We start from the raw sequence: 23,049 nt of genomic DNA, 5'->3' as shown, positions 1-23,049 counted from the left end.
GGTGAAACCCCGCCTCTACTAAAAATACAAAAAATTAGCTGGGCGTGGTGGCGGGTGCCTGTAGTCCCAGCTAATCGAGAGGCTGAGGCAGGAGAATGGCGAGAACCGGGGAGGTGGAGCTTGCAGTGAGCCGAGATCGCGCCACTGCACTCCAGCCTGGAAGACAGAGCAAGACTCCATATCCGTATCACCAAAAAAAAAAAAAAAGAAAAAAAAAAAAAGAAAAAGAAAATATGACCAAGATTACCTTGCCTTTTAATGTTGTTATATCATAAACTACTACCTACATCATATCATTTTATATCATATCATATATCTCCTCTGATTACCGTATTTCATCTCAACCATTCAGGAATAAATAGGGAAGCCTGAAGATTCTCAGATATTACATAGAATATTGGAGCAGCAGAAAATAAAAATGGAGAGTAATCGGCACAGCCCTTCTTTTCTCAGCTGGCTAGAACCTCTATCAGAATCACTAATGACTTAACCAAAAGGCCCTGCTAGAGCACCATCTCAGGACACACAAATATGGATTACCCGGGAGCCTCTTCCATAAGCACCAATTCACTCATCAGATTAACTAGTTAACATCATGAGCCTTGAGGGGGGATGAGATACAGGACAAACATTTTACCATGTATTAAAAGTCCTTGGAAAGGGAGGACATCTAGAACTGGTTGGTCACTTAAAGAAATGGGATGGTTTAGGGTAGTACCAAGAAAGAGAGAAGACTCAGAAAGGGTAGGAAGCTACATGAGAAATTACCAAAAAATGTTTAAAATGAGGCATTTTTTGAAAGACATCAAACCACTAAAACCTATTAATTTAGGCAGACAAAGTAAAAACAAGTAATCCTGAATTTATGTTTAAGGACATTCATAAAAAGCCTTCTTATAACTGTAAAAACTTAGAAACAATCCAGGTGTCCAACAACATGGGAATGGTTAAATAAGTCAGGCCTATGGGTTGGAATATTGTGTTAAATTATTTAAAATATTTTTAAAAGAGCTTTTAGTGACAGAAAATACAGCAACATGTTAATTGTGGTATCTATGAGTTGTGAGATAATACACGTTCTTTTTTATTTTCCTAGTCTTCTACAATGAGCATATACTACTTTCATAATAAAAATAAGTAATGTAACCTAATAGAGAAAAATCCACACATATTAAAGAGAAAACAAAAAACTAAGTATGTGGACATGGATACAGGTTGATAAAATCTATTCTTGAAAACAGTGTTGCCCAGTCCTAGCCTGGTTTGCGACAACACCACAGAGTAGAACTACTTATCTCAAGGTCCATGGTAACATATCAAAAAGGAAAGCAAAAATCTTTCAAAGTTAATTTCAATTTGCTTTAATCTTAAATACAAATACCAAATTTATTGACACACACTATTTTTGATAATCTTGGTACTGAAATTCAGATTTAGAACAAATTCTAGTTCATGTTAATTACTGGCATTTACCAAACTAGGTATCTAGCTAACCATCTACATAATATTTGCAGCCAGTCCAGATGAGAAAGATGAGAAGATGGACAGCTCATCTTCATTGGAGGTAGAACAGAGAACAACCATGAACAGCCTTTGGAACGTGTGCCTGAGTGACGGTACTCCCAGGAGGGTCTGGCCCAACTGGGTGCTTCCTTTCCCATCTCTGCCCCTGAAGATCCCCTTAGTCTTCCTGCCTCCTTCTGCTTCTCTTGCCCTATCTTAAGTTCTTCTGATCTCTTCATTCTCTTTACAATTGAAAAGCTATTAAAATCTACCAGTAAGCAAGATATTTCAGAATTCTCCATAACCCATCACTCATAGTCCTTAATCTTTATGATTAAGTCACTTAATCTTTATGAAGAGAACTTGAAAAACCTATTTCTTCACCCTCTTCAGGAGGCATGAAGAGACAGAAAACAAAAACACAGAAGTAGAGATTTCTCTGACTAGTTGGATATAAGCTTTTATTGAGTTTTACAAAAAAGGTATCTTTCCCATCTCTGCCTTCTTTCAGTGCCATGTCAACACCCCTCTCATTTAAAAATGTGATAAACTTTAAATAAGACAATTAGAAAAAAATGACAATATTACAAATGGTAAAAACTTATGATACTTCATATACACATGACAGACACTGGATAGTATGTTTCTATATTTAAAATTATATACGTATATAATTATATGTTATATGTCCAAGTTAATCACATGTATGTATGTTCCAGGTACCCTGGATTCAAACTGATGTATATGGCAGGAACGTAAAGCTGAAATTTATAAAGGGTCCTTTTATATAATTTTTCTTCCCACTGCAAATTCTAGTAGTTAAATGTTACATTAACTCATTCAATGCCAGGATTATATCATTGGATGTCATAGAAACAATGTACGATTCTAGACAGAATCCTTTTGCTATATAAAAGCAGTCCCCAACCTTGGTGGCACCAGGGACCAGGTACCGGTTTCATGGAAGTTTTTCCACAGACCAGATGGTGAGGAGTGGAGGATCATCAGGCTTTAGATTCTCATAAGGAGTACACAACCCAGATCCCTCGCATGGGCAGTTCACAATAGGGTTCACACTCATATGAGAGTCTAATGCCGCTGCTGATCTGACAGGAGGCAGAGCTTAAGCAGTAATGTGAGCAATGGGGAGCGACCGTAAATACAGAAGAAGCTTCTGAACTGGTACCCAGGGGTTGGGGAACCCTGCTATATAAGACATTTCTTGGGCAGCTGATGAACCTTGACTGGAATCTGTGGATTACTGGCAGTAATGTATCAATGTTAATTTCCTGATTTTTATGGTTGTATTGTAGTTATGTGGTTATTTCTCATTTGAAGAAATAAAGGGTGAGCTGGTATCATGTCAACAACTTCTGGGAAAAAATTTCTTTGTAGTGTTTTTATAACTTTTCTGTATGCTTAAGGTTTTTTCCAAATAAAAAGTTTTTTTGAAAACCAAAATAGGCTGAGAACAGTGGCTCATGCTTGTAATCCCAGCACTTTGGGAGGCTGAGGCAGGCAGATCACTTGAGCCCAGGAGACAGAGATTGCCCAGATGATGCCACTGCACTCCAGCCTGGGTGAGATAATGAGACCCTGTCTCAAAACAAAAACAAAAACTAAAGCAAAAACAAAACAAAACAAAAAAACCACAAAAACCAAAACCCAAATAGTGAAGAGGTATAAAGAGTTAAAAGTTCTTGAGTTTTCCATGAACTACCTCAGTACATTTTTGGAACTATCAAATAAGAAATTCTTTTTTTCTCGGGCCAGTCGTGGTGGCTCATGCCTGTAATCCCAGCACTTTGGGAGGCCAAGGCCCGTGTATCACCTGAGGTCAGGAGTTCAAGAGCAGCCTGGCCAACGTGGTGAAACCCTGTCTCTATTAAAAATACAAAAAATTATCTGGGCATGGTGGCGTGCGCCTGTAATCCCAGATACTGGGGGGTGGGGGGCGGGGGTAGCAAGGCAGGAGAATCGCTGGAACCCGAGTTTGCAGTGAGCCGAGATCACGCCATTGCACTCCAGCCTGGGCAATGAGTGAAACTCCATCTCAAAATAAATATATAAATAAATAAACAAACAGATAAATATTCTTTTTTTCCTGATTTTTCTCATGAGAAATGTGTGTGTGTGTGTGTGTGTGTGTGTGTGTGTGTGTGTGTGCACCTCCCTTTATTTGGGGGTAGGGGTGACCTTTAAACTATTGCAGGGGATCCCAAACCTTTGGCAGCAACCAGTACCGGTCCGTGGCCTGTTATGAACTGGGCCGCACGGCAGTAAGTGAGTGCAGGCGAGCGAGCATTACCGCCTGAGCTCCACCTCCTGTCAGATGAGCGGTGGAATTAGATTCTCATAGGAGCAGAACCCTATTGTGAACTGCACACCTGTGGGATTTAGGCTGCGTGCTCCTTATGAGAATCTATTGCCTGATGATCTGAGGTGGAATAGTTTCATTCCAAAACCATCACCCCATCTGTGGAAAAATTGTCTTCCACAAAACCGGTCACTGGTGCCGAAAAGCGTGGGGACTGCTTAAGTATTTTCACCTCTATCCACCGCTCCAAGCCAGAAAGAAGAGGGAAGAGATGGGTCAGAGATTTTTCTTTTATCAGCCACCAGATGGCACCAAAAGATCCACTGGCTCAATTCTCTACAGAGATGTAAATTCATAAGGCAGGAATCCTTAGCTGAACAGTTGCAGTTAGGTAAGGGTTTGCACTTATAAATAAACTCAATAATAATAATTTGTTGAAACTCGGCCGGGCGCGGTGGCTTACGCCTGTAATCCCAGCACTTTGGGAGACGGAGGCGGGCGGATCATCTGAGCTCAGGAGTTTGAGACCAGCCCAGACAACATGGCGAAACCCCGTCTCTACTAAAAACACAAAAATTAGCCAGGCGTGGTGGCGGGCGCCTGTAATCCCAGCTACTGGGGAGGCTGAGACAGGAGAATCACTTGAACCCAGGAGGCGGAGGTTGTGGTGAGCCGAGATCGAGGCACTGGCACTCCAGCCTAGGCAACAGAGAGAGACTCTGTCTCAAATAATAATAATAATAATAATAATAATAATAATAATAATTTGTTGAAACTCTTTAAAAGGGTGGGAATCACTAACTTACAATATTGCAGCAGGGTACCTAACAACATAATACAAAATACACCTGAAAAAAATGTGTATCTACTTACCGTAAATTTGCTAACACCTTCAAGCTCCCCAAACCTCATGTAAGAGATGTCTGCCTTCTTTTTTCCAACATCTACATCTCCTGCATAGATTTGTTTTATGCCTGCACCTTTAATTAAAGGTACACACTCATCACATGGGCACTTTGTCACAAAAATCATGCTTCTTTCTTCTGGTTTTATTTCTTGACACCTACAAAAAAAATTATAAAATATCAGAAAGGTCGTTTCTGAAAGGGTAAGTTATTTTTTAGAAAAATCTTTAAACACTAAAATTGAGCTGTTTTAAAAACAGATTTATGACATTATTAATAATGATCATCAAGCCTTAGACTTGCTGAATTACTGAATGTTCAAAGTATGTAAACCCACAAAAGTGTTATGATACAACCTGAACATGACAATTATTATAACTAAAAATAATTTATTGATTCTAAGTAAGAGGTTCAGTTTCATATTACAAAATAAATGAAATCAGGAAGATACAGACACCAAAGAAAGAGAGAAAACCCCCCCAATGCTTTCTAAGTAAGTACCTGTTTAGAATACTGGAATCAGATTTGAAACTGATACCTTAAGAGCTAATCATGTCTGATTAGACACTAACTCATCTTGTTAGACAAATGACACAGCCCTATCTGGTACCTAGTAGATATTCAATAAATGTTTATTAAATGAATAATTAAATATTTAAGTTCTGTTTTGACTTATAGTTCCCTTACCCCTTCCCTATCATAGGATAATTTTAAAAAGAAAAGTTTCTATTTGAAATATTCACACCTCCGTACAAAATGAAGTAAGTAAATCTGTAATGAAGAGGACAAGGAAAAGAACAGAGGGAATTTTGGGTGAAATTTTGCATGCTGAGAGTAGTTTAGGACTAACGACTGGGGCTACAAGGACTGACTTCCGGGTTCTGAGGCTTACGCAGCTCTCAGCCAGCCATCTTCAATTCCTCCACCGCCAGCCTTCCATATCCATCTTCCTTGTTGAGACTGTTATTTACGTTCACCTGGACTAGGCCAACAGAATTCTATGCATCTAGTCTGTTCAAACAATACTACCTACATAATCTGTAGTGTATGGCTCTGTCAATGCCATTCCATTTCCCCACTGCCTACCAAATGGAGCATAAACTCAAAGTCCTCTCGAGTCCAGTCCCAGCCTGTCCTTGTGAGCTGCATTTCCCTTGTGTCCACATTCCAACCTAACTGGAATATTCATGCTCCTAAACACACCACGGATTTTCCTACTTCTAGACCATTGCTTATGCTAGAAGCGAGAATGGTTTTCCCTTCCCTTCCAATTGCCCCAGTCTAGGAATCCTTTAAAGCTCAGTTCAGATGCCAGTTCTTCCCTAAAGCCTTTCCCTTGCACTCTCCCATTTGTCCATAGCAGCTCCAGAATATCCGCAGCACTTTACATTTGCCCCTCCCACAGAATCCACAGCACGAGGTGGATGCCGTCTCATATCCCCTACTGCATTGGAAGCTCTGCAAGGACAGGAGCCATGTCTTACACAGTTTTTAATCCCTTTACCTTAATGGTAAAGGCTGAGAAGTGTTTGTGAAAATGATGTAAATTAACAGCTATAATCGCTAACAAAAGCTCTTTTGAAGCAATTTGGTTCATTATAAAGCCCTATTCTGAATACTGCAGGCCACTGTAACACAATGGTTAAGTATTTGTGTATCTAAACATAAAAAAGGTAACGTGTGATGTTACAATGGCTACTTAACTCAGTAACAGGAATTTTTCAGCTCTGTTATAATCTTATGGGAACACGTTGTGCAGGTAGTCCATCGTTGCTCAAAATGTCTTTCTGTGGCATGTAACTGTATTAATAAATGCGTGCTCCAGATTTAGAAAACAAAGGAGCTCTTAACATCCAGAAATATGAGAGAGGCTGAGCAAGATCCCAAAGGATAAACTTCAAGCAGTTTCGTATTGGAGTGAGGGAAGGGAAGGGAAAAAAAGACATGCTCAACAAATGGGAAGGCCTGAAGAGGCGATGACCTCAGGTCAGGTCATAGCTTCGGGTCTGGCAGTGAGGACCAAGCTTTACCAAAGTTAGACTTCTGAAAGGAAACTTTCTTGGAATTTGAAAAAGGAAATAAATTACAGTTATAAGAAAATTAATTTCAACCAACCCTTGCTACATTTTAAAGAAAAGTACACCAAGAAGGATTTCATACCTAAATGTCAAGGCATTCTGTTCCGCATGTATGATGTATCTGAATTTCCTTATTTCTCTGTCTTTCTGCTTGTCATCCATGTGTGGGAAGTCAGCATACTCAGATCCAACAGGAAAAGCATTGTAACCACATCCTACGAAGTACATGGCACCTGTTCCATCACAACTTCTCTATGAGAGTGAGCAAACCAATGGTTAGTTTCAACATTCTGAAAAGACACTTTGCAATGTATTGTTGAAGCTTGCTGTCATACTTTGTATAATGAATATTCATTCAATTTTCTACAGTAAGCTGAGCTATCAAAAAATATAATACCAGATACTCCTACTGCAGTGTGATCTTGTCAAAGCTAAATTCCAAGAAGACTGACCACCTCTCTAATCTATAATCTCAAGGAAGTCCTTGTTTTTTGCAATTAATTAAATACTATCTTACTTAACTAACAAATTATTTCAATTGATTCAGATATTACTTCCCAAATAAATTATAAGATCCTGGAGAGCAGAAACCATGTTATATATTTCTTTTCTATCCCTTCAACATGTTCGAGTGTTCTGTATATAGCAGGTACTCAACAAGTGATTGTTAATTTCTTATGTGCTCTGTGCCATGCTACTGGTTAGCAAGTCAAAAAATTTTAAATACTTTAAACAGAAAATTTCTGTTGGGCGAAAAATGTGCTATTGTGATTTAGTTGGAAAATAAAAAATGCATTTTCATCTTCAGTATTTATTGAGCCTCTATTATATGCATATTATTATAGAACTTCTTACCTCAATGGCTCTTTCTTATTTCTCTTTTAAAGAGAAATAGTTAATATGAATGCTTTATCAATTATTAGAATGAAATATTTTATCAATAATGTGTGTGTAATAGTTTTTTTGGAATATGCTATAAATCTTATTAAATTTCAATATATTATAATTACTCGTGATAGTATCAACAGACTCATTACTGAAGCAGCTTCATAAAAATCATGTAATAGCTAACAAAAGCCTGCAAACAAAATATTATCTCATTAATAAATCTGAACATTTACTAAATGTCAAACATCATGCTGAGTTATTTATTTATTTATTTATTTATTTAGAGACAGGGTCTCACTCTGTCACCCAGGTTTGACTTCCTGGGCTCAAGTCATCCTCCCACCTCAGTCTCCCAAGTAGCTGGGACCACAGGCACATGTCACTATGCCTGGGTAATTTTTTCATTTTTTGTAGCAACGGGGTCTCACCATGATGCCCAGGATTGTCTTGGACTCCTGGGCTCAAGCAATCCTCCCACCCCAGCCTCCCAAAGTGCTGGATTACAGGCATAAGCCACTGCGCCCAGCCATACTGAGTTTTATATAGATCATTTCATTTGATCAGTTCTTGAAACAACCTAAAGAGTGATACTATTAATATTACTGTTTTACAGATAAGGAAACTGAGGACAAGAGTGATTAATTGTCTAGGGTCACAAAATGAGTAAGTAACATAGCCAGAATTCAAGCCCAGTTTACTTGACTCTAAGCCATGTGTCTTTCCATTTCACCGTGCTGCCTGCCGGCCTACTCTAGAGATAACTAGAAACTGACATTCTCCACAAAATCGTTAAGAACCAGATGTTAAGCCAAAAGTCTGCTGAGCATTCATGTACACACAAATGAAGAGTTCCAACCACCGGTTACACCTATGCTAGGTGCTGGAATACAACTGTAAACAAGACAGTCCCTACCCTCATGAGCCTTCTAGTCTGGGGAGGGTAAGAAATTGAACAGATAACTTTAACTGTGATGAATGTCACAGACAAGTTGTACAGAGTGCTAAGGAATTTCTGGCAGAGGAGCCTAGTATTCTAGTAGGAGTTAACAGTTGGGGTAGAGGTAAGTAGAGTCAAGAGGTATTTTGAAGGTGGAATCCATTGTGCTAGGTGATTGTATGTGTACAGTAACAGAAGAGATGGTGACCACTGATGAGGGAGGAGGTTAGCAGGGAAGATACTGGATGAGTTGAACTTGAGGAGTTTGTGAAACATCAAAGCAAATTGTCAGATTACTTTCTGTGAAGTCCCTGAGGCAAAATGTAGGCTCACCTTTCAGTCAGCTATATAGTTACTAAATATCTCTTGATTCTAGCCTCCTAACCCATCCCCACAACTCCAAGTCCTCATCTCTTTTTATTAATATCCTTATTTCCTGTCTAGCCCTACTTCATTCTATTTATAATGCAAATCTGATCAAATCATTTCCCCACTTAGAACATTCTTGGACTGCACTGTCCAATACAGTCGCCACTAGCCACATGTGGTTAGTCTAGATTGAGAGGTGCTGCAGGTGTAAAATACACATAGAATTTTGAAGATTTAATATTTTTTAAATGTAGAATATTTCATTAATAATTTTTTATCAATTACATGATTAAATATTTTCTTAAACTTAATTCATCTGTTTTCCTTTTAAAAATATGGCTCCAGCCGGGTTCAGTGGTTCACACCTGCAATCCCAGCACTTTGGAAGGCCAAGGCAGGTGGATCACAAAGTCAAGAGATTGAGACCATTCTGGACAACATGGTGAAACCCTATCTCTACTAAAAACACAAAAATTAGCTGGGCGTGGTGGCACACACCTGTAGTCTCAGCTACTGGGGAGGCTGAGACAGGAGAATTGCTTGAACCCAGGAGGCAGAGGTTGCAGTGAGCTGAGACTGCACCACTGCACTCCAGCCTGGCAACAGAGTGAGACTCCATCTCAAAATATATATATATATATGGCTCCTAGAAAATTTAAAATTCAGTTTGAGGCTTGCCTTTTCTCTCTACTGGTTAGTGCTGTGCTATAGTATGTCACTGCCAGGATAAAGTCCAAAATCTTTACATGGAATATAGAGTTCTTCATGGTCCAGTCCAATTTGTTGCTTACTCTATGTGCCAAATCAAATACATTTTCCCATATTCTCTCTCTCACCCCAGTCTCTGTGTGTTATTCTCCTAGTCCCATTAACTTGCTCTGTCTGATGATATCCTCCTAATCTTCAAGAATATTAACATTATTAATATTAATATTAAGAATATTCAGGGCAGGCATGGTGGCTCACACCTGTGATCCCAGCACTTTGGGAGGCAGAAGAGGGTAGACAGCTTGAGGCCAGGAGTTCAAGACCAGCCTGGTCAACATGGCAAAATCCCGTCTCTACTAAAAATACAAAAATTAGCCAGGTGTGGTGGTACATGCCTGTAGTCCCAGCTATTCAAGAGGCTGAGGCATGAGAATCACTTGAACCCAGGAGGCAGAGGTTGCAGTGAGCCAAGATTGCACTACTGCACTCCAGCCTGGGTGACAGAGGGGGACTCTGTCTCAAAAAAAAAAAAAAAAAAAAAGAATATTCACCAAGAATATTCATGTTATCCTCCTGGTCCTATTGACTTGCTCTGTCTGATGAAATTATCTTATTCTTCAAGAATATTAATATTATTAACATTAATAATATTCACCAAGAGTATTTACTTATTTTTCCAAGCAAAGGTTCCTCCTCTATGTTCTCATGATATCAGTTATAATTACACTTACATATCAGTTATTTTTTACTTCTACATCTCCATCACTAAACTATGAGGCCATAAAATGTGATCTTTAATCCCCAGCATTCACTGTGGCACAGTGCCTAACCTGTAGAGAGTGTTTAACAAATGTTTGCTGAATGAATGCATCTATCTAGAAAATTGTTGAGGGATGAGCAAATCTTTATAGATCTTCATAAATGCACCATTACAAAAATATTAATCTTTTTTTTTTTTTGAGACGGAGTCTCGCTCTGTCATCCAGGCTGGAGTGCAGTGGCATGATCTCTGCTCACAGCAAGCTCGGCCTCCTGGGTTCACACCATTCTCCTGCCTCAGCCTCCCGAGTAGCTGGGACTACAGGCGCCCGCCACCACGCCCAGCTAATTTTTGTATTTTTTTTTTTTTAGTAGAGATGGGGTTTCATCGTGTTAGCCAGGATGGTCTCAATCTCCTGACCTCGTGATCTGCCCACCTCAGCGGTCAATAACCTGTAATGCACCGAAGACTGAACTATGTTTAAACAAAATCCAGGTTAAATATTTAAAGAATTGTTTTCATACTTACAGATTTCCCTTCTGCCCAAATGACTGCCCCAACTCCTGTTTTATGATCCTCTGAAAGATATATGGCATTTAACTCAGTAAAAATTATGATATGTTAGTTTTAGAAATATATTTTTCCAAAAGTAATAAAAACTTGTATTGAAACATACTTCATAAATGTAGCAGCAATCCTTGATATCTTCACTAATTACAGAAAAGTATTAAAATAAACACTTTTAAGTATGGAATATGGGAGCTAGGTACCAAATAACTAGAGAGAGTCACTACCAACTCAGTCACACATACGTATGTGAAGGCCACTAAATGGCAGTGTCCACAGTCAGGTCCCTCAAAGCTGTAGCCAGAACTAAGTGCAACTTCATTGATTCTCCATTAACAAGCCGGTTTCTAAACGACTACTTCTGATAGATGATAAAATTGAATAAAGGTTTCAGAACTAATGGATTTTGTGTAATAACTGTTCACAACAACCAAATTTGTCTTTTCCCAGCATTATTTATACTCTAATCATGGAAAATATATCTTATGAAAATGTTCTTGCTAAGAAAAAAATTCAAACTTCTATACAAACATAAACAAATCTTTATGGATCTATCTATCTATCTGTTGCTAGAAAGCACATGAAGAGAATTCTGATTTAAACAAAATGTTGTCCTTTCTTTGACCTTCAGTTTACCTTGAGGGAAAAAGAATGCAAGTTAATGACATCTTGCCCATTTCTAAATCAAACAGCAAAAGTTATAAACAAACATAAGATTATAATTTCCCTGTAGAACCAAAACCTTTGCAAAAGTAAAGCTGTACTTCTTAAAACCATTAATCTGAAACAGAAAATAAAAAAACAAAATAGAAATTCTACATATTAAGGATTTACTTTTTCCTTCTATACAATGTTGAGTTTCAAATTTCTAAGACAAATTACCCTAATTATGAAAACCATAGTATTTATCAAAATCTTAATAAGGGACTAAGGTAGTTAAGTGGCACATTTACATGTAGAAAATAACAATTATCTGTGAACTTACCCTAGGGCATTTTCATTTTGGGGAGGATTAACTGAAACTGTGGTTTCACCCTACAATTTCCTAAAAGTGAATCCCTCCAATGATAACATTTGTAAATACCTACTTTCCAGTAAAGGTACAAAGAAAATTTGTGCCACAATTGCATTAAAAACTAGAATGAATGTCTTATTAAGAGGTTAACTTTAAAACAGTTATGATACTCTAATAAAATTTCCCATCTCAAATTCAAGCAAGCCCTGGTTTTCAAAATTATACCACAAAGCATTTGTATAATTTATGTTAAACACATTTATTCATGATCTCATTTTTACCCTAAAGGTAAAGCAGATAAAATTTCCATTTCTAGATGCAGAAACAGGCAAAGAAATAGACTAAAACTTAGCCCTCCAGATCCAACCTGCTTGGCCTTTCCTCCACCTTGCACCGTGACATAAAGAATTCCTTGACACAGCCTGGCCAACATGGTGAAACCCTGTCTCTACTAAAAATACAAAAATTAGCCAGGTGTGGTGGTGCATGCCTGTAATCCCAGCTACTTGGGAGGCTGAGGCAGAAGAATTGCTTAAACCTGGGAGGCGGAGGTTGCAGTGAGTCGAGATCATACCACTTCACTCCAGCCTGGGGGACAGAGCAGAACTCCATCTCAAAAAAAAAAAAAAAAAAAAAAAGAAAAAGAAATCCTTGACAAAAATTTCCATTTATTGAATGCCTCTTATGTTCCAAGTACTGTGAGAACTGAGGATGCGGTGGTGAGGGAAACTGTAGTCCCTTCCTCATACGACTTACAGTTGGATGGTGAAGGAGAACAGCAACAAGGAAACAAACAGTACTTTATGTGCTGTGCTCCAAAGGAAATGAATGAGGCTGAACAGCAGAGTGCATGGGATGACTTCCTTCTATAGAGTAGAGGGAAAAGGGATTTTGGTGTAAACAAAATTGGGTTCCTTCCTAGACCTTTAGAGTGTAACATGAGTGGGCAAGAATACAAATCAACGGCTTTATGCTCATTTCTAAGGTAAGTGGCAGAAGTTATAAACATAAGATTATATTTGCCTGCAAAACCAAAATCTTTAAAGTTTAATTTATGCATAAATCTAAAATGAAAAAATAAAAAACCAGAATAAAAATTCTCCATATTAAAAGCCCCCTTTTCTACCATCAACACTGCATATTTTTAATGTTATGTTTCTTAGTCACAGAAGCCACTTTTTCTGTTTCAGCCTGGGGACAGACTAAACCTTGTTAGGAGGAAAAAAAAATGTGATTTTTCCATTAGCATGCAGCTCTACAGCCTAGCTAAGGTTGGTTACATCAAGAGAATATTCTTTACTACTTGTCTTTTAAAATAGGAATAAATTTTCATCCACATAAAACAGATTTGATGTCACTCAGCATCAAGGCTGGTGACAGATGAGGTAATTTCTCAAAAATCTTTTCATGTCTATAATTTTTACAGAAATTGCTCCGTATGATCTGATCATTCACAGGGTTTTCTCTGTATAACTTTGAAGGAAAGGTCAATTTACGATCACTGAGTCAAATTCCTGGGGCTCTTTGATCACTGAAAATCAGAGGGGAACTTTTTGTTCTAGAACACAGGTGTGGTTATTTTAGCTCCCAATCCTGTGGTCATGTCAGTGTCCAAGGTGCTCCACAGACCTCTTGCATCAAAATTACTGGATGCTTGTTTTTAAAATTAAAAAAAAAAAAAAAAAAAGAGGCAACTCCTGGCTTCCATGGAAGTCCCCTAAATCAACCTCTCTGAGAGAGGCAGGCAAGGCTTAGGAATCTGCATTTCTCCTGAGCCCCCCCTTGATTCTCAGGCATACTCATATCTGAGAACCAGAGTTCTGTTTTAAAAGTTAACTTTCTTGATTACTCCAGCCTACTCTCATCATCAGTACTGTGGTCCAGGAGGAAGGCATAATCCTTAGCTTTGGAAAACACCTCATCTGATGAGAAAGCAAGACACGAAGAGATCACAACTCAGTACTTAAAGCAGATAGATAAGATGTGATGCCTTCCTCCTGCTCTTTTTTCCCCAAGAGTCTAAACACATTTTTTTCCACTTTTTTGCTACCTTCAGGTATTCTAGAGACATACTTTTGGAACTCCTGGCCTCAAGCAGTCCTCCTGCCTCAGTCTCCCAGTGCTGGTATTACAGGCGGGAGCCACCACACCTGGCTAGTAACATACATTTCATGACATCTCTATGGATCCTCTTTATTCATCATTCAAAAAGCAGTTATAAGCAACTACTTTCAATTCATTTTAGAACTCTGTTGTTAGAAGTTTTGGAATTCATTTTAATCATATGTACATTTTTAAATAAAATGGTATCTTCATCTATTAATTAGGGAGAAATGAGGTCATCAAACCAAACTGAATAATGTGAAATTAAAAGCTTAATCGGAAGCACACTGTATCATAGGGATATCCACCTTACTGAAGTACCCTCAATGTTAAATGAGATACATATATAAATCACCAAGCTCAGTGCTTGACACATAGTAGGTGTTCCATAAACTGTCATTGTTATTATTTATCATCAAGGAAGAATTACAGGTCCAGAGTCTCTGGTCTGAAATCTCTTACATCAAGTTTTGAAGTTTGATGCACTTATTTTGTGGCCAAATCTGACCCAAATAGAGTTATTTATAGCCCTCAATTAATCTTAGTGCAAATATTCCTACTTTTTTCACTCTGTATGTATTAATGTGATTACAGGGTACTGTCCCAGATGCCACTGGGAGTCCTATATAACAGTATATGTACCATATTACCTTTATAAAATCTGGATTGGGCATGGTGGCTCATGCCTGTAATCCCAACACTTTGGGAGGCTGAGGCTTAAGCCAAGGAGTTCGAGACCAGCCTGGGCAACACAATGAGACATATCTACAAAAAATTAAAAATTGGCTGGACATGGTGGTATTCGCCTGTAGTACAAGCTACTCAGGAGGCCGATGTGGGAGGATTGCTTGAGGCTGAGAGGTTGAGGGCTGCAGTGAGCCATGAGTGCCACTGCACTCAGCCTGGGCAACAGAGTAAAACCCTGTCTCAAATAAAATCTGAAAAATTCTGAATTCCTTTACATTTGGCTCCAAAAGTTTTGCATAAGGGATTGTGGACCCTTTATCTTTGGATAAAAAGATTTGTTTTATCCATTCAATGCACATTGTGTTTAGTGCTAAGGAAAAAATGATTAAGACATGGTTTCTTCCCTGGAAGAGTGCACAGTGGAGTGAGTGACAGAGGAGTTGCACCCTGTTCAGGATTTGAGTTCCATGTAAAAAAAAAAAAAAAATAACCAACAATTAACCTTGAAAAATCTTTTAAATTGACCATCAAATGCGTAAGCAGGGCTTTATGTACAAAATTCTGCACAATAGTGGATATACTTATAGCTATACAGTAGTGTAGAGTATCTAATAAAGAATATAAATGCAAATGTATACATACTGCATCTTTAAACACTGGAATCACAGCTGGTATGAGGTGTTCTATGAGAACCAAGAGGTATTAAGATCCAGTAAAACAATAGCAGATTCACATCTCCCTCTTACTCTGGAACACAGGCAGGGTTCTGCTGAATTCTAATTAGTGAAGGGTAATTAGTGAATTATAGCTACAACAGCTGTTCCCATTTATGTTTTCTGTCCTTTCGAATGGTTTACAGAAAAATTCTTTACAAAGCTGGAGTTGGCAAAGAAATAAATATATAACCCACAGTAGAAGATAATTACATGAAACCAGACTTTTACACAATGCAATTGTTTGGGGTCATATAATGTGCCTACAGAATCAAAATCTTTAATAAGAATTGAGCAATTATTAACTCTGCTGAACATCAGAACACCTGTGGAACTTTTAAAAACATAGAACTTGGCCATTTTTGGTTAGGGACTTGGTTTAATAGGTCTGGGTTGGGGTTTGTACTTTTTATAAAAGTAAAAAGTATAGCATCTGTACTTTTTATAAAAGTTTCAATGGTGATTCTGATTTGCTGCCAGCTGAGAACTTCCCTTCTGTTGACTACTGCAGACCAGCAGCATCTGTAGAGACCTTTTCTGATGACTTTCTCTTCTTTCTTGGAATAATTTTTAAATCCTACTACAGTACACTCCCCAAACAAACCTTACTCTACTGCTCCTCCTGTCTATGTTTTTTCCCCTTTATTTCAAAGATGCATTTTAAAAAGTGATCATGATTCTACTTTGAGAAATCTTACGTCAGGTAAGATGTGATAATACTGTTCCATGTTTGGAAATACAGATGCCATCTTTTATCATAACAAAGAAAAATCCCAAGTAATATTTTCCTTTTCCAAATATACGACTTAATACAATGCAGTAAAAATGTTTATCAACTTGCTGATTGAAGACATACCAGCAACTGGAAGAATCTGTGATAATCACCATTCCTTTACCTTGATTCTATTAGTTATTTTGAATTAATGTTATTGTAAAGATTTTGTAAAAATTTTGTTAAATATTCAGTACATCAAAATATTGAAGAGTTAACAAAAATGAATAATTTTGGTTTTCTCCTTTTTCTTTTTCTTTTTTTGGAGATAGAGTCTTGCTCTGTCTCTGGAGCTGGAGTACAGTGGTGCTATTGTAGCTCACTGCAGCCCCAAACTACTGGGCTCAAGCAATCTTCCTGCTCAGCTTCCCAAGTAGCCGGGACTACAGGCACGCACCACCACACACCACCATGCCCAGCTAATTTTTTTTGTATTTTTTTGTTAGAGTCGAGGTCTTGCTATGTTGCCCACGCTGGTCTTGAACTCCTGAGCTGAAGCGATCCTCCTGTCTCAGCCTTCTAAAGTGTTGCAATTACAGGCATGAACCACTGCACTGGGCCTCTCCTTTCTCTTCTTGTCCTACCTTCAGTGGAGGGCTCAAGGAACAGTGAAATCATAAAAGCAAGAAGCAGAAAGAAGGGCCTAGAATAATGAGGGCCTGACATAGAAATGTGGTACTGAATATAAGGCCACAAGGAATCCCAAAACTGCTGGGATAAAGAGTTGTCTACTCAAGGGTCTCACTAACTTCTCTATATTGTATGAACCGCAAAACTTAGGTAACTATGAGTAAATGAACTCTACCATAAATGAGACGAACACTTCAGAGACAAATACAACCCAACCAATCAGCCCCAATTTACGATCTATGTAACTCACCAGTTCGATATGCCAATAACCTGGCCTGAACCATGCAGTGCCTTGCAATTTCCTGTGGCAAACTTTGATTGTGAATTTCATTAATCTGTTCTGGATTGCTACGGTAAAATCCGAAGTGTTTAAAGTTCGGCACACTGGAAGCTACTGTGGCCAAAAGTAGGATAAGGTCTTTCATGTTTTGCCTTAGATTGCTAAAGTATGGATTTTCACACAGGTTCTCCAAACCTATAGTCATCAGTATTTGCTTATGCATTTCTTCATTTGAAACCAAAAATAACATTTCATATTCTTTTATTCTTTCTTGTTTACATTCATAATAAAAGTCAGTGTTAGCATCCGGCAATGTTTTTGTAATTTTTTGAATAAAGTCACATTTGTAAGAGGTCTCCTCTACAAACTGCACCATATAACACACCAAAGGTTGAAGTAAGACACACACATGGGCCCGACTGTTTGACTTCAATCTTTCCACTGCTTTGGCATCTAACTTTGCATCTTCAGAACTAGAAGCCTCCGTAAGCAAACTTATTTCTGGATCAGCAGGCCAATATGAAATTCGGTTAACTCCAGCTGAAATACAAAATATGAAAGGTAATTATGAGATACATGTTGAATTTAGGGTTTTCATGATAAAATCCACCCTATCGTTGCAGTATATCTAGAACCCTCAATATAATAAATGTCTATTACCAAGTCACCTATTATATAGCCTGAGGGTTGGCAAACTACCACCCACAGGCCAAATCCAGTCCACTGTCAGTCTTTGTACAGCTCACAGGTTAAGAATGGGTTTTACATTTTAAAATAGTCGGACAAATCAAAAGAACATTTTGTCACACATCAAACTGTCGGAAATTCAAATTTCAGTATCCATAAATAAACCTTTATTGAAACACAGACGCACGCACCCATTCACTTACATAGTCTTTGGGTGCTTTCGCGTGGCAGAGTTGAGTAGCTGTGACAGACACCACACGGCCTGTCTAAAATATTTATTATCTGGCCTTTTCAAGAAAAAGTTACCCAGCCTCTAACAGAGCCTCTGGGAATGCATTTGTGGAATTACTGGTGTTGTGAAGTGTGATCCCAAAGCCCAGCGCTAAAACTATATACTCGAAGAGTCCTCCATGGTGCCATGGCTGTTTTTTAAAATGTTACAGGGAACAACTAATATTGCCTAGAGTTTTCTATCTGGAATAAATACCTCTTCCATGCATTAAAAATGTTCCTGTCCGCAGACTGAGAATTCTTCTGAGAATCCATTCTAGGAAAATATTCTAAATACAGAGAAGAAATCTCATGCATGCACATTTAGTGCAGCATTCTTTAAAATAGCAAGCAAAGATGTTAAACAAACAAAAAACCCAAACCCAAAAACCTAAATGACCAAAATAGGGGAATGGTTGAATTAATTACGGTCCTCCTCATAATAAAACAGTTATCAAAAATGTCCACAAAGAATTTATAACATGAAAAAATTCTTATGTGATGTTGGGATGGTGTCTGAAGGGCAATATTAACTTTTTAAAGCTCACAAAATTAAAGACAAAACAACAAACTAAACAGATCATTTTTCAATCAGTGTGACAGAGGAAAGGTTAGTAATGTTTAATATACAGAAAATATTTCAATTCATTAGAGCACATATGAATTGACAAGAATAAGGCCTAAAGAGAGACAAAAAGACACGAACAGACAATTTGTAAAAGAGAAAACATAACAGGATAACAAACGTGAAAAAATATTTTAATTTGTATTTGAAATTGAACGATGAGATGCCTTATACATAGTTAAGTATACAAATGTTCGTCAATTAATGAACAGTTTACAAAAAAGAGACCCCTTTGCTAGTATTGCATGTAATTTCAGCTAGGAGAGACTTTTTTTTTGTGATTGTACCCAGAAGCAAATAGAAAGATAGCCCACAGAGTGTTCTACCCTTCAAAATAACTGATACGAACTAAAAAGTCTCAGTTAAACAAATGAATATTCTATCCACTCCCTGGTACTCCTGACTCACTGTGGCTTATGCTGCAAAGCAATTTTGAAGGCCTCAAACCTCATATCAGAGTGTTTCCTCCGGTTGCATTTCACCTTCCCTCTGTTCGAGTTCTAACCAGCAGTGATGGTAAACCTTTCATCTAGGCATCTTAGCTGCTCCCAGTAATCCTGATTCAAGAGGGGAAAAATCCTCTTTAGACAGACATTTGTGTATTAGTGGCAAACGCTAAAGCAGAGTTTCTCAAATTTTTTGATCTCAGGATTCCTTAACACTCTTAAGAATTATTGAGGACCCCAAAGAGCTTTTATTTATGTGGAATATATCTACTGATATTTATTGTACTTGAAAATTAAAACAAAATTTAAAATATTTATTAATTCATTAAAAATAACAATAATCTGTTATACATTAATATAAATAACATTAGCTTTATGAAAAAAACTATTTTCCAAAACAAAAATTTGTAAGAACGAGATTGTTTTAAATTTTTACAAATATCTTTAATATTTGGATTAATAGTAAAAGGAAAAACAATAGTTATCAGCAGTATCACTGGAAAATTAAGAAGAGTGGAAGGACAAAACTGAGCAGCAGAATTCGTATAGACATTTAAATTTAAATTCTAAAAGCCCAATTCAGATTTTCAGGGAGGGTTTGTTTTGCCCTTTGGCCTCATGAATGGGTTTCATGAAGGGTTTCATGGATGGGCTTCAGTGGCCTATAAACTCTGTAAATTCTATTCTAAATTTTGCACATTTATTGTGTTCTGGTTAATTCCAGAAGACATTTCAAATATTTTTCTTACATCATATAATCAAAGTACTTAAATAAATTGACAATTATAAAAATCGATCAGTGAAATGCACTTATACTTCAATAAAAAATGTTTTCAGAAATAGATAAGTGAAAGCTGAGTGTTTCTTTGATAGATTCCCCTGTACTATAGGAGTGATAATTGCAGCTAATGCAATAGTAGTAATTGTTAAATGGATACTAATGAATAGCATAGCATAGTGGGTAAGAGTTTATATAGCACAGGCTTTAGAAACAGACTAAGTAGGTTCAAATACCAGTTCTGCCAGTAACTGGTTTTAGAACCTTGGGCAAGTTAAATATTGTCTCCCAGCCTCAGTTTCCCTATTTGTAAAATGGGGGAAATAATGGTAGCTACCTCATAATTCATTATGAATTCAGTGAGTTAAACTTGAAAAGACTTATTACAGTAGCTGGCACATAAAGACTTGATAGTAGTTTATATGGATGCTATCTCATATTAGCATACATGGAATTAATAGTGTATCACTATACCTTTTTTTTTTTTTTTTAAATAGAGACCAGTCTGTCACCCAGGCTGGAGTGCAGTGGTGACATCATAGCTCACTGTAACTTCTAACTCCCATACTCTACCAATCCTTCTGTCTCAGCCTCCAGATTGGCTGTGATTGCAGGTATGCACCACCACACCCAGCTACTTTTTTTTTTTTTTTGGTAGAGATGGGGTCTCGCTATGTTGCCCAGGCTGGTCTCGGGCTCCTGGCCTGAGGCGGTCCTCCCACTGGCCTCACAATGTTGGGACTACAGGTGTGGGCCACTGTGCCTGGCCTGTACTATGCTATCAATTCCATATATGGAAAGGTGTTTTCCCTTTCAGAGCTCTTTAAAGCTCTGCAGAAGATTTACATGTGTTTATAGAGCTAAGAGAAATCAGGGCATGGAAATTGAGTGTGTAATAGAAATTAAACTCTTCATGTTATATAATTATGCATAATTTCTATCTTCATTCTCCAAAGTTGCCTAAAGCACCATCACAGTTAGGAAACTTCCATTGTGAATTACCTTATTTCCAAAAGCAAGTACCCAAATAATTGTCTCAAGAGAGGAAGGACAAAACTGTTACAAGCTAAAATATTTGGGGATTTGTGTGACTTGACTAGGGAACCACAGGGTTTTATAATGCCTGATCTAGCCCTGTGCCTAACAGTTCATTTAAATCTTAATGCTAATGTTAATTAGTTCCCAGGTGGTTGACCTTATAAGAAAACACTGTGTGGTATTTTCATGTGGTAAACATGTGAATGAAGGCCTATGGCTCAGTTAATCACTTCCACAACTTTGAGCTGTGGGTTTTACTGGTGGAAGGAACTTTAACAAGTCTTCCCTCTTGTCATTAGATATCAGAGAACTGAAATTGGTTGGAATTGTAAGCAGTGAATAGATGTGTTGTTAGAATGATTCCATCACCTATATATTGTTTAAAATTCTAATAAAGTAACTTGCTTTGTAAAAAAAAAAAAAAAAAAAAAAAATTTGGCTTAATAGAAGACAGCTGGATGCTCAAATTTGCTTCTGTTTTCAATCTGTTGCAATATGTTGTTTTCATTGAAGTATACGAAAATTATCAGCCTCATATAGATATGTGGTTGAAAGAGGAGTATTTTAACAGCCATTTCAGATACTTGTGAATATTCTTCTTTGGTACTACATAAAAATTTGACAAGGGATAGTTTCTTAAAGGTTAGTTACAATGTAGAATCTGAAACCATATCAACAAACTTTTTGAACTGTTACGTTAAAGTCCGTTGGTCTGTCTTGCACTTAGAATGGCTTTTACTCATGCATGATTTTGTAGCATTGTGCATTGGTCATCCGGAAAACAATGATTTACTGATTTTATAATATTTAAAAAAATCCCGTTCATTAATATCACCACCAATCCCATCAAAAGAGTCTAAGTGGTGAGATGCTGTCAGGCTCATAATAGAGAATATGAGTTTTCCAAAATTCTAATTTTCACTTGATAGCTCAAATTTTATCACTGGCAACAAATACTGTCAGTTGTTTATCTGAAAGTGACAGGTTCACTATATTTTCAAGAAAATATCTGCCAAATATTCAAGTCTAACTAACCATTGTCAGTTCATGATGTTCCATTAAAAAAGTAGATAAGTCAGTCTGCAACTCAAACAATCACATACATGGTTTTCCTTAAAGCCATCTTCATACCTTAGGTCTGTAGCAAAATCACTTTATACCCACCTCCTGTTTCCTCACACAGAATATTAAAAAGATGCAGACTCAAATTGGGATTTAATAAAATTGATACTTTTTACTGTTTCATCAAGGACCTTCTTATGTAAAACTGGTTTTCTTTTTTCCCTCTGAGTGCAGTGAAGAGTATGACGACTACCAGTGCAGTTTGGCACCACTGTCTTAATGATATGGAAACAGGCCGGGCGCGGTGGTTCACGCCTGTAATCCCAGCACTTTGGGAGGCTGAGGTGGGCAGATCATGAGTCAGAAGTTGGTCACCTGACCAACATGGTGAAGCCTCATCTCTACTAAAAATACAAAAATTAGCCGGGCATGCTGGTGCACGCTTGTAATCCCAGCTACTCAGGAGGCTGAGGCAGAGGAATCGCTTGAACCTGGGAGGTGGGGGTTGCAATGAGCTGAAATTGTGCCACTGCACTCCAGCCTGGGTGACAGAGTGAGACTCTGTCTCAAAAAAAAAATAAAATAAAAATAAAGATACAGAAACAGTAGTTTTACCTATCATTGTTTTGGTACCATTAGTATGAATGTAGTGTTTTTGTTTTTGGTTTTTGGGACAGGGTCTCACTCTGTGGCCCAGGCTGGAGTGCATTGGTGAGGCATGATCACAGCTCACCGAAACCTTTGCATCCCAGGCTCCAGTGGTCCTCCCACCTCAGCCTCCTGAGTAGCTGGGACTACAGTTGTGCACCACCACGCCTAGCTAGTTTTTCTATTTTTAGTAGATACGGGGTTTCTCCATATTGTCCTGGCTGGTCTCAAACTCCCGGGCTCAAGCAATCCACTTGCCTCAG

At 37.8% G+C, this 23,049-nt stretch overlaps 1 protein-coding gene across 3 annotated transcripts in view; it reads right to left on the bottom strand.

Annotated features, from left to right (window-relative positions):
• Positions 1 to 23,049, bottom strand: part of CDADC1 (cytidine and dCMP deaminase domain containing 1) — a 45,405-nt gene that overhangs the window by 8,073 nt on the left and 14,283 nt on the right. For all 3 annotated transcript variants that reach the window (NM_001132159.1, XM_054528674.2, XM_024257604.3), the window contains 4 exon segments: positions 4,694 to 4,883; positions 6,886 to 7,055; positions 10,994 to 11,043; positions 17,203 to 17,772. In NM_001132159.1, the coding sequence (NP_001125631.1) occupies positions 4,694 to 4,883; positions 6,886 to 7,055; positions 10,994 to 11,043; positions 17,203 to 17,772 (980 nt within the window).

The sequence above is a fragment of the Pongo abelii genome, chromosome 14 (genome assembly GCF_028885655.2).
Source record: "Pongo abelii isolate AG06213 chromosome 14, NHGRI_mPonAbe1-v2.0_pri, whole genome shotgun sequence".
NCBI classification, from domain to species: Eukaryota; Metazoa; Chordata; class Mammalia; order Primates; family Hominidae; genus Pongo; species Pongo abelii.
The sequence above is the reverse complement of the archived record's forward strand: the minus strand, read 5'-3'. Positions and strand labels throughout refer to the sequence as shown.